The sequence below is a fragment of the Crocodylus porosus genome, unplaced genomic scaffold, assembly GCF_001723895.1.
Source record: "Crocodylus porosus isolate Cpor-Errol unplaced genomic scaffold, CroPor_comp1, whole genome shotgun sequence".
In the NCBI taxonomy this organism is placed as follows: Eukaryota; Metazoa; Chordata; order Crocodylia; family Crocodylidae; genus Crocodylus; species Crocodylus porosus.
In genome coordinates this window covers 140,820,337-140,833,594 of record NW_017728906.1, presented here as the reverse complement: position 1 = coordinate 140,833,594, position 13,258 = coordinate 140,820,337, and the positions used below count along the sequence as shown (strand labels likewise).

At 38.3% G+C, this 13,258-nt stretch overlaps 1 protein-coding gene across 3 annotated transcripts in view; it reads right to left on the bottom strand.

The window, feature by feature from the left end:
- Nucleotides 1–13,258, bottom strand: part of DIAPH3 (diaphanous related formin 3) — a 452,799-nt gene that overhangs the window by 390,137 nt on the left and 49,404 nt on the right. For all 3 annotated transcript variants that reach the window (XM_019529821.1, XM_019529822.1, XM_019529823.1), the window contains 4 exons: nucleotides 7,137–7,211; nucleotides 6,975–7,044; nucleotides 2,384–2,520; nucleotides 849–954 (listed from right to left, as the gene is read on the bottom strand). In XM_019529821.1, the coding sequence (XP_019385366.1) occupies nucleotides 849–954; nucleotides 2,384–2,520; nucleotides 6,975–7,044; nucleotides 7,137–7,211 (388 nt within the window). The remainder of the gene's footprint in view (nucleotides 1–848; nucleotides 955–2,383; nucleotides 2,521–6,974; nucleotides 7,045–7,136; nucleotides 7,212–13,258) is intronic.

The window sequence follows — 13,258 nt, the reverse complement described above, 5'->3', positions numbered from 1 at the left end:
GCTCAAGTCCAAAAAGGTTGAGAACCACAGCTCTAAAGCATCCACAGCTTCTTTAAAGAAATTAGAAACAGAAATTAGATTCTTACTGAAAAAATTAAATGAATGTGATACTATAGTCCATATTATAAAGGAAAATAGAACCCATAATAAGGCCTGCAAGCCTTAAAATCTATTAATCTGTAGTCATTGTCCCCTGCCCTTCAGAGTCACTATGCCTTGTTTATGACAAACACGTAATTCAAATATCTAAGAGTAACTACTTAATTATCCAAAAACAAAAACACAAAGTTAATGCTTATCCCCTCTACTATCATTATTTTTAGGACGTTCAGAATGTACTAATAATGACAAATGATGATGCTCCAGTAAAGTTGCATGTTCTGTTCAAGGAGCTTATAAATGAGTACAAATTTTTTCAGCCAATTATCTTAAACATGAGATTTTATAGCCAAACAACCATCAAGGCTAGATTATTTGCTTATCCAAGCTCGCTACTAAGAAAAGAAGTTCTTTCCTTTTTTTGTTTTTTTAATAGAAGTTTTGTTTCTAATTCTTTAGCCTTAATATGGTCCCATAAATGAATGGCTAAAATTCATACAGGAGAGTTTGAGTACAAAATATGTTATGTATTCTACACTCATTTAAGGTAAATGGAAAATCAACATGGACATAAATGAAGTGTTCGAGACTTATGCATCTGGTAAAACTGGCTCTGAAGTAAGCCTTGCAACTGAGAAATGACTTCAATCTTACCTAATTTTGAAAGACCCCCATTTTATTCTAAAGAATAATGCTTCATTCTTATTTTTGTTTGATGAAGACATTCTGTGCACAACACATATACTTACTTGCAGCTGAACGGAGTTATCCCAGAGGCCTTCTACAATGGGAGAGAATCTCTCAAGATTCTTTTCTTCTGCTGCTGTTGTTACAGCATCTAAAATTTTTTCAAGGCTGCAGGAAGTTAACAGATAGTTCCATTTAATAGACCTGAACTGCACAGCTAAAAAAAGTTTTTGAAAATTAAGTAATAGTACCAGAAATTTATGAAATTATGTTAATTGTTTATTTATGAGTTCTTACTAATGAATGCTTTAAGTCAAAACTGGGCTTTTTTCTACAAACAGAAAATATTTTCCACCACAAAACAATCCTGAAAACAGTGTGCATCTCTGTTCCATATATCATAGGAAATCATAAGACCATAGGAAGTTAGGGTTGGAAGGGACCACAGGAAGTCATCTAGGCCAACCTCCTCAAAACAGGACCACCCCCAACTAGATCATTCCAGCCAGGGCTTTGTCAAGCCAGGACTTAAAAACCTCCAAGGATGGAGGAGATTCTACCACCTTCCTAGGTAACCTGTTCCAGTGCTTCACCACCCTTCAAGAAAGAAAGTTCTTCCTAAGGTCCAATCTAAACCTCCCTTGCTACAACTTGAAACCATTGCTCCTGTTTTGTCATCTGCCACCACTGAAAAGAGTCTAGCTCCATCCTCTTTTGAACCAGCCTTCATGTTTTAAAGGCTGCTATCAAATCCCCCTTCAGTCTTCTCTTCACCAAACTAAGCAAGCCCAGTTCCCTCAGCCCCTCTTCAGAAGTCATGTGCCTATTTTCATTGCTGGACCCTCACCAACTTGTCCACATCTTTTGTGTAGTGGGAGGCCAAAAACTGAACACAGTACTCTAGATGTAGCTTCACCACTGCAAAATAGGAGGGGAATAATTACTTCCCATGATCTGCTGGCAACACTCCTACTAATGCAGCCCAGTATGCAACAAAGGCACACTGTTGACTCATACTCAGCTTATTGTTCACTGTAACCCCCAGGTCCCTTTCTGCAGAGCAACTGCTTAGCCAATTGTTCCTTAGCCTGTACTGGTGCAAGACAAGATTCTTCTGTCCTAATTGCAGGACTTTTCACTTGTCTTTGTTGAACTTCATGAAATCCCTTTGGGCCCAATCCTCCAATTCATCTATGTCACTGAATCCTAGCCCTACCCTCCAGTGCATCTACTACTCCCTGAAGCTTGGTGTCATGTGTGAACTTGCTTAGGGTACATACTTTACCACAACATTTAAAAAAAAATAAAGAGGAAATTTTAATCTAGTTTTGGCAACATTTAAGCATTATTACTGCATATCTGCCAGATATAAAAAAAAAATTATAATTGTTATTTAAAAAAATTAGTAAATTATTGGAAGGCTTTTAAAAACAGGAAAACTGATGAAAATATTTACTTTTGCTCTAAGTATTAAAATCATAAATTAATATTATCTAAAAACAAAAGGTTTTGACTTTGCACTTAAAAGAGATAACAATCTAAACACAGCTTGTACATGAGAAAACTATGTTACTAATTCCAATTAAATATCACTTACATGTTTTCCTCTCCAACAATACATATTGCAGATAAGAGTTTAACAATATCAGTCATCATGTTAGTTTGCTTGGGGTCAATTGCTTTGGTCAGCAATGACAGGCTCCTTTCTTCTCCCATAATTCTTTCCAGTCCATACTAAAGAAATAACAAATGATAGTCCAGATAAATCACAATCAAATAAAATTTTCATCTGCTGGCAGATGGAAAATGTGGATAAAGATCAGCTATTAGTATAAGGGAACAGGTACCACGTGGCAACTTCCAACTGTAAACTCTACTTTTGGAAACGCAGACATTTAAAGTTAAAGGAAAGATAAATCAGCTAATGTGGTTTATAGCCACAGTGTGTACATAGCTACATGTTCAATTAATAGCATCAGAGGAACCAACAACAAAATTATTACACATTTTTTGTGGAATAAATTTGTGCCTTCTTCCTCATTTTATAACACCATTCATTTATTTAATATGGGGCCAGGTTACAGCTTAAGACATGATTAACTGAATCACGTCTTAAGTGTATTGTATGGTAGGACCCAAGACTCACATTCCTGTTTACTTTTACTAATAGGATGCTAGAGCTTTTCTTCTCCAGGTAAATCAAATTCTATTACATAGATAATAGATTAGGAATCAAAATATTACCTAAAAGGCCTTGAATACAGCATATTTAATTATAGCACTTATGATTCAGTAACTTGTCAATTTACCAGATTTTTATAAAAATATCAAATTGAATCTAAGATTGTGCAGATATTTAAGAACTGCACAAGCCATGATTACAGTTTGTGGGATTAAAGGGGAAGTCAAAATATATTCAATGTAGTGGCTCACCATGACTTGAAAGGCTCATCAGTGAAGGGGACTGTGCTTAATGGACCTTACCATACATCTTATCCAGATGAGCTGCACTAATCTATTTTTGTGATAGCCCACATTGGACAAACATGCTGATGGCAACCTATGTGTTTTACAGTCATGCTCAGTGTTGGCTGCATTTAAATCAGCTTCATAGCTGGTTTCCAGTGCTGAGCACATGCTGCATTTGACAGCAGTTCAATGACAATGTATTGTGTGATTTCCTTAAGTGTGATAAGACGAAGGGCTTTTTTCGCCACGCGTTGTCTTGTATTTGAGTAAATATGGTATATGAAGAATTACTTATTGACAAGAATCAACAACCTTGCTATTGCTCCTGCAAGTCAGGGACCTAATCTTGTGACAGTGTCCAGGAAGTGTGGCATCCTAGGAGACAGTTTGAGTGAAGCAGCAAGCGCCAGGAACTTCCTCGTGCCACACTTCTCAGAAACTCTATGTTCCCAGGAAGACTTACGTTCTCTCACTGTCAGCTGTGACTCACATTTTATGCACATTTTATTAGGGAGAGGGGAAGAGGGCACTACTGTATGCAAGAAAATACAACATGTGCCTCTCAAGAAAAAAAACGTACACAAGTGTATAATGTCTTGAACATTTCAAACAATTTTAATATTTGCAAGAGATGAAGAAATCACCAAGTGGGTGGTTAACAGGTGTCATTTTCCACAGTGATGTGTGCACATCGGTAATAACAGAGGATTTTGAGGTGGTAGAGGGGACAAAAAAGAATTCCCTTTTCCCCACCTCACAAAACAATGATTGGGATGTGCTATGCCCTTGTGCAAACTACCAAGGGAGGTAAGAGACTACTGATAAGACTCCCTGTTGGCAATGAAAATTCTGTTTCCTATTAAGTCTACTGTAAAACAGATGCATTAGAAAGTAACATGAGAGCATCAGGAACAGAGATAGCTGCCAAGGACACAATTTAAATGATTTTCAATCACTTGTCCATACTAATTGTTACCAATCTCTATGCTAATTGTTGCATGTAGCTTAGACAAAACTGGTCAAAGATGCATATATTTGTATCTTACAATAATCTCTGTTATACTAGTACTTCTTGTGGTCAGTCTGAACAATTAAATTCTGCTGGCTAAATGACATTCTTGTGAAGAATAGTGAAGCAATTAAAAATAGTAGTATAGTAGAGCTCAGATTATTCACATTGAAGCAGATTTTAACCCACTTAATTCACAGTAGATTTCAAAATTAAGGACAGGCCACTTAACTATGACTTCCACTTCAAAGGGCACTGCTTTCCTGATCAACTGATACTCAAAAAGCATTGGTCCTGAGGAAGCTCTTTGAGAAAATTATCCAGGAGCACATCTGCGAGAGACCAGCAGGGGAGATCATGCTTAGGGTCAACCAACATGGGTTCATTCAAGGCAGATCCTGCCAGACCAACCTGACAGCCTTCTACAACCAGGTCACAAAATCTTTGGATGCAGGTGTCACGGTGGACATAGCCTTTCTGGTCTTTAGAAAGGCCTTCAACACTGTCTCTCACCCCATTCTAATTAAAAAATTAGGCGACTCTGGCATTGATGCCTACGTAGTCAGATGGGTCGTAAATTGGCTGGAGAGCCACACCCAGAGAGGAGTGGTGTTGGACGGGTCATTTTCGACCTGGAGGGATGCGGGCAGTGGGGTCCCCCAGGGCTCGGTCCTCGGGCCCGCACTGTTCAAAATCTTCATCAGCAACTTGGACAAGGGGTTGAAAAGCACCTTGTTCAAATTCATGGATGATACTAAGATGTGGGAAGAAGTGGGCACGCTGGTGGAGAGGGACAGGCTGCAACTAGATCTGGACAGGTTACAGGGGTGGGCAGATGAGAATAGGATGGGTTTCAATACTGACAAGTAAAAGGTATTGCACCTGGGGAGGAAGAACCAGCAGTATACCTACAGGCTGGGGAACTCCCTTCTCGTCAGCACAGAGGCAGAAAAGGATCTTAGAGTCATTATTGATTCCAAAATGAGCGTGGGCCGCCAATGTGGTGATGCAGTCAGGAAGGCCAACTGCACTTTGTCATGCATCCACAGATGCATCATAAGTAGGTCTAAGGAGGTGATCCTCCCTCTCTATGTGACACTGAACAGGCTGCAGTTGGAGTAGTGTCCAGTTCTGGGTGCCACACTTCAGGAGGGATGTGGCCAGCATCAAGAGGGTCCAGAGGAGGGTCACTCACATGATTGGGGGCACCAGGGCAGGCCCTACAAGCAGAGGTTACGGGACCTGAACCTGTTCAGCCTCCACACAAGAAGGCCGAGAGGGGATCTGGTGGCCACCTACAAACTGGCCGGGGGGGACCAGCAGGTTATGGGAGAGTCCCTGTTCCCCTGAGCATTACTGAGAATAACAAGGAATAACAGCCATAAGTTGACTACTGTCTAACCTCTTTAGCAAAACTGCAGTCAATCCTGACACAAGACATAACACCCTAGCCTGACACAGGTAAAGGAGAGGGACCACAGCAGTCAACATCCTACTTAAGTACATGTTAACAACCTTTTACTGAAGAGATCCCAGCAAGAATCCCACACCCCACTGATACAGAGGAAGGCAACCCCCCGGCTCCTCCACACAATCCATACTTATCTGACCATGGGTTAAAATTCCTCCCCGACTCCAAATGCGACATTCAGTCTGACCCTGAGCAGTGGTGCAAGACCCTCTAGCCACAAACTTTTGGGTGCAAGTCCCAGCAGAAACACTAGCACATCCCAGTCAAAATCCTCAGCCTTGGCTGCAGCCAATATCCAATGCCTGAGGAAGGCTAAAAACCTGACACAGCAGAGGGAGAGGGATTGAATTTCCTTCCAGCCCCGTGCAGCAACCAAACCTCAGCACAAAGGGTAAGTACAGCAGGACACAGGCATAGCAGGAGACCTACAACATCTTCCTAAACACTTCCAGTGATGGCAAGTTCACAACTTCCCTAGCTAGTCCATCCACCGCCTCACTGTTCTGGGAGCAAAGAAGTTTTCCTCATAGTCAATCTAAACATACTTTGCTGCAACTTCAAGCCATTGGTCCATGTACTCCTCTCTGCAGCAAGAAGAGGTTTCAACCCTTTATGGCATTCCTTCAAATATTTGAAGATTGCTATCTATCATCTCCCCTCTTGAGCACCTTTTCTACAAGGCGAACCGTGCCTAGTTCCTTCAGCCTTAGCTCAATTTGACTTTGTTTCCAAGCTCTTTATCATTTTTGTCGTCCACCTCTGGACCCTCTCTTAACTGTTCCATGTTCTTTTTAAAATGTGGAGCCCAAAACTGCAGATACTTGTTTGCTAGGATGCCTGGTTTTGCTAGGCAAAAGTGAAACTGAAAAGTGAGCTTAAGAGAGAGTATTCTCTAAAGCAGCTGGTTTAGGGCTCCTAATGGCTTCACTATACACCCTCCTCTTCTGTGAGGGTTAGGGGTAATCTTTCCTTAGCTACTGAAATAATATTTTCCAGGTTAAGCTTGCCACTCAAGCAATAAGAAACACCAGACTTAATCTGTATGCCAAGTTGCCAAGATTAAGTACCAAATGCAACTGAAAATGTTTTCTTTTAAATATAAGTAACACACATCAATTTCCTTAAGATACTATATTTAAAAGTAATTTACATAATCAAAGTAATTCCAGTTGAACCGTAGCAACCCAGTTATCTAAATCATAATATAACAAACTTAAATATAACCTTGAAATCACATACCTTATTATTCATGAAGGCCTTCAAACACTGTATGACTTTATGCTGACATCTCTTCACAACTTTGTCCTGACTGAATTGATATGAAAATTTCAGTTATTACAAATTAGGAATAGTTTAAAAAAAAAAAAAAATCTGACAATTTTTATTATAAAGCATCCTTACTGTTTTGCTTCAACCAATCTTTCCAGTACATCTAGCAACAACCCAAGTCCTTCATGTCCAAAATTTTCAACCCAGCTGAAAGGGAGAAAAAAAAATTTTTTTAATTATTTTTTTAGAAGGATATTTTACAAGCAGACAATATAAAATAAAAGTTGAAGTACTCTTATTAAAAGATCCAAATCAAAACAAATAAACCCCAAACTTAGCTAAAATCCTCAGTAATTCTACTCACTCCATGATATTTTTTTTTTTTTTTTTGTCTAAAATGAAAGCCAACAAACCCAAGAATTTTAATATGATACCTTCTTTGGAATTTGAAACCAGTCCATCTAAGCTTTCAAAAACAAGTTAATAATTATAAAAAGAATTTCAACAAATTTTCATACCTACACTAGTATATTACGTAAGTCGCACAGAATGGGCAACTTCTTTCGATCATGGCAAGTTTTCTCATGTGCCAACTTAATTAGCTGAACCCTGAATCCATACATATTTCTGAGTGCCAGTTTAATAATTCACTAAAGTGATGAGGGACCATTTTTTTCACAAGAAAAAGAATTAGAAGCACAATATTACAGTTAATACTTGAACCATGCAGCAGCAGTAGCAGCAGCAGCTGCAGCTCCAGCCATGGCTCTGGAAGCTGCTGGAATGGTTCCCCCTGCAACAGCTGCTGTGTGACCAGGCAGGGGCTGGCATAACCATGTGTTCTATGCCCCTATACATGGAAAATTATAACAAATTTATAAAATGTCCCACGTCTAGAATCTATGTATTGATGGGGGGGAGGTTATATGAAATTCAAAGTCGCCTTGGATTCAGGTAAGTACAATACTCAAGCAGTTCGTAATTGTTTCCAAAGTTGGTTGGGTTTTTTTGTTGTTTTTTTTTTTTGGGGGGGGGGGGGGAGGGGACAAGAGGGAGAGAGGAGACACATGAACCAGTACAAGTCATTGGTTAAGCAGCTAGTACCAATATTTGTTGGGATACTAAAGCATCATTTACAATATTCCTAATGTAAATTACAAAAATTAAGAATACAGTTAAGTGTGTGTTAAACTCCATAAAATGCTTTGGAGAGCAAATCATAAGGAGTATTTTCTTTAATCCAAGTTATTCATCTAGTATACCTCAATAACTTCAAATCTAAGGAAATAATTGGGAGCTGAAAAAGAAAGAAAGCTCATTTATCTCTTCTAATCTTCAAATATAGCACATGCATGTGAAAGGATAGGTTCTACTATTCCTAAATCCTAGAAGTACATGTTGAATTGAAGCCAATCAATTCAATTCACTTAATACTACTTCAAGTCACAAAAAGTTAAATTAAAATGCAAATCATATTTAAGGGAGAAGTAAGTTTATCACAATATCTACAACATTTAAAGTAATTATTTTACAAAAACAATTTTAAAATGCTGTTTTTTCTGCATTACCTTAATTCTAATTTCCCTTCAAATAGTTTGAAACAAATCAGTCCTTAGACATGCTCAAGTTAAAGGAAAGCCCGATTTATAATATACATGGGAAAGATAAGTGCATAATTCATTTAACTGCATAATACAATAGTACTTCCTATGGTTTAGTTTATTGCTAATGTCATAGCAAAGATCAGTATCTGCATAACTTCAGCTTACTGCATTTCAGCCCCACTGCCATCTTTTAATACTACCTTATTTAACTGAATAATTCTAGCATCAGATAATTTATTTTTAAGGTGAGGAAAGATAATTTTTATAGTAAAAACCAATTACAATTTGAGCATAATGCACAAGATTTGACATCTTGGGCATTTGTCACACATTTCAATTGCTCAAGAGACAGTAGCAGGCATAAAGGATGCAAGTTATGAGCACTATTTATTAAACACCTAGAAAAGATTTCTATACAAAGCATTGCACTCTTGGAATCCAATTTCCAGAAGTGCTAGACACCTACAACTCCACTGAAAAATGAAATTAAGATGCAGGTGCTTGAGAGATCTGAAAGTTAGGATTTAACAATTTAATGCTTCTCAATAATGCACAAGGATAAAATATTCTGAACCAGTAAGTGTCACTGGATAGTTAAGTCACGTCCCATCACCACCACCAGCACCACTATGAAGTACCTCATTTATCTGTATCCCAGGCTTTGAAGTTCAAGATATCTAATTACTGAGAGGTTACTATACATAGAAAATTATATGTTTGTTTGTTTGAAAGTCTCCTTTAATTGGTCTACCCCACAACTGCAACAGGGAAAACAGTCTGACACCTTGCTCCCAAACCGTCCCACCATTTTTCTGAGCTTTTAATGGTTTTGCCCATCACTCCAACATTTATCAACCTTGACCCTAAACAATGTTTTTGAACTGTTATCTTTTATGGTTAGTTACACAAGTTGCCTGTAAGTTCCATGACACAAAAGTAAAAAGGCAAGACAAGACATACTGCCCCCCACACAGCAGAATCAATATCTGAGAACTAATATACACCTTAATTCCAGCTGACAATGGAAGAAGCCTGGACAAGCTTCTCAGTGGTAATAACAGCCGTTTATGTTTCATGATTTTGTAAGCATACTGTAGTATTTCAAAAATGCATAGTTACTTCACAGAGCTTTAATTCCATTTGTATCAAATAAACCAGTGTTGCTGGTCTGTGGTACAGTGTGCCTGCCTTCAAACTCTGAAACTCTTTAGGTCAAATTAACAACAATAAATTGGCATAACAGCCCTTTGGCAACCTTTGGTACTAATCCAATAAAATGTTCATGGACTTACAAAAATGCTACAAATTGTTCTTTTAAAAAATTACCAAAAATACAGTCTGTGATTTTATTATTTAAATGCATGTTACTATAAAACAAATTAATAATTACAGAGCTTTAACTTTTTAATATGTTGGTCTTTAAGTATAAACTACAATAAGAGGAATAGCCCTTCTCACTCGCAACCAATCAGTAAACAACACCAGGGAGAATACCACTAAATGATTAGGCCTAAACATTATACCCAATTAAAATAAAAAGTTATATTTTACTAATTATTAGCAGATTCTTCACCTGAAGTCACACAAGTGTTTTCAGGGAGAGAGTTAAATACATGGAAAATAGGATAGCAAAAATTAGTTTTAGATGCAGGGGAAAAAAAGGCAGATTCAAATAATTTAAAATTAATGACTAGCTCAAGAACTATTTGCTAAACTTTGAAAAAAACCCACAAGTATTCATAGAATTATAGAAATTAAGGGGTGAAAGGGACCTCAAAAGATCACTAAATCCACCCCCCCTACTCTGGGCAGGAATACTGCTGAGATAAAATGATCCTAGCAACATGTCTGTCCAGTCTCCTTTACCTTTAGACTACACCCGTTTATTTTCAGACCTGATCACATTCCTAAGTCAAAATTGAGAGACTAAAACAGGGTTTTATTATGACAGTTGAAAGGTTAATTTTACCACTTTTGAAAAAGTAAAGATACTATGACCATTTTTTCAATTCACTAAATTGGAGACATCATGGATAACTCTATAAAAAGAGGGCCTGACCATTTTATTTACAAAACCAGCAGAAAAATAATTAGCAATAAATGTGCAGTTGCTGTGGGAATGTGTAGAAGTAATCAATGAGCTTAAAATCCCTTTCTCCCCTCCAACAGAAACCACCAATTAAGAGGTTCACCAGAGAAAAAGGAATACTCAAGACCTTGAAATGCAGCTGAACAGAATCACTTTATATAACTAGCAATCAAACTTAAGGGGTAACTGAGTTCAACAAAGCACAAGACACACTTCACCAATTATTTTCCATATCACCCCGTACGTAATCACCTCCAATTCCAAGGCAATTCCAGACATACAGAAATGAATAGCATCACATGCAACATCTTTTGCCTGTACACCTTATCCACCTTTAATACTACAGATAGATGGATTTATAATTCAACAAAAGGACTAGATTAAGCTCATGCTTAGAAATCTTCCTCCAAACTAACTGATCTTTAACTATTTAACCACAGTCAATGTACACTTAAAATTTTGTTGTGATATTTTTTCCTGTTTTAAGCAAGTTGGCTCAATATTTCAATTTTAATATAAATTCAGTATCTACACATTTTCCAATCATTAAACAAAATGTGATTATACCATGCAGAGAAAAAAAGTCAAAGTCCAGCAAAATTGATTAGGTTAGCCCCAGGTCCTGACAGAACTTTATTAAAATGCACAGCTTACAGCAAAAAGTACCATTCTTTCACCAGCAGTGGGGAAAAAAAAGAAAGAAAGACAATTGTCAACTGATCTATAGGTGATAATTCTTCAGGAAGCAAAATCAGCTACCATTATTTATTTTGCGCTTGTCAGTACAATTCACCACAAGCCTTTAAAAATAGGTTAAGCGTAAACAGTATTCACGGATGGCAAGACTATAGTACATACAAATATTCTCTACTTTTGTTACATAATCATGGTAGGTTTCAAATGCTCTCATCAATAAACTATCTTATTGAACTGAGTATACTAGTCTGAGGACCAACAAATTGAAGTCTAATTGTCAGGGCCATCCCGGGGGGAGAGGGGGCGAATCAAGGTGACTACCTTAGGCCCTGGGCTTCGGGGGGGGGGGGCACCACAGAGCCAGGTGGAGCAGCCACAGCAACTCTGTGCCCACCATACTCCTCCCCACCATTGCCAATGGCAGTGGTGGCTTCTTTGCGTCCACGATGTATGGGATCGGGGAAAGGGTGGGACCCCGTATGGGCTGATTTGCCCCAGGCCCCACACCCTGCTCAGGTTGGCTCTGCCAGTTGTGCTATGCACTGCCCAGATATACAGTAGGTAAATTCTACCACAAAGAGCTTATAGCCTGAATAGGTAAGATGCACACATGAATAGGTAAGAAGCAAACGTATGATGGAAAATAGTAAACACAAACAACATGTATATCCTAACTACAGGTTAAAATGTGCCCTTGGACTTTGCAAATTTATAAAATGGCATTTATAATTCAATCTCTAACAACAACTGTGTTCTGTTACTTCTGAGAAATGTAATTGCCCCCCCTCCAGCATGAATTGTTAATTTTTTTTTAGCATACATTATAGATTTGGTGAGCTAATTTACATGATTGGCATACTATGTCATGCATAGGTATAATCTGTTAAGGAAGGAGAAATATAGACTTGTTCTAAAATGCCATATGAAAGTGAGAAATAGTCCTATTGGCAGGCAAGGTTCTTTGGGTAGATGTGATCTCTTTAATTAGACCAAGTAGTTGGAGCAAAGTTTTTTGCAAGCTTTCAGGCACATGCATCTTTCTTCTGGCATAGGGAGACTGCTGTTGTTCTTAAACAGGTAGACCTGTTCAAACTCTCAGTCATGTTATAGGGATAGCAGGAGGGGAACCATTATGGCGAGTCTGTTACAGAGCCACCCAAAAGGAGTTAAGGCTTCCCCGCCACCAAAGAACTTACTGAAGTTTCCAAATTCCAAGTACTGAACAACAGAAATCACTGTAATACAGCATATAGAGGCAGTTCAATAGCTTTTTGGAGTATGTTGGGTTTAAACCTTTAGTAAACATGGTAAAGAGTGTCCACGTGCACAAGGGCAGGGGAAGGGGCAAGAAGCTCTTCTTTCATTTGCTGCTCAAGAATAGGGAGGGCATGCGTGAGAATCTGAGGGTGGAAGGCAACATGCGTAACAGCTACCATGATATAACCAAGTTCAAGACCTTAAGAAAAAGAAAGGAGAACAGCAGGATAAAAGGATACCAAACTTCAGAAAACCAAATTTAATAAACTCTGGGAACTGGTAGGCAGAACCCTAGAAAGGCAAGTCCTGAAGGAAAGAGTTCATAAAAACTGGTTGTACTTTGAGAAAGATCATATAAAGTGAACAAGAACTGGTTACCCTGATGTGACAAAAAGTAAGGAAGTGTGACGAGGCAGGCAGCAAGCTCTTCAATGAAGTTGAGTCTTTAAAAAAAAAGACTTACAAAAGTAAAAATGTGACCATCCCAAGGATGAGTGCAAGATTATCCACAAAGGCATAGTTTCATAGTTTCTAGGATCGGAAGGGACCTGAGCAGATCATCTAGTCCGACCCCCTGCCATGGCAGGAAAGAATACTGGGGTCAAACG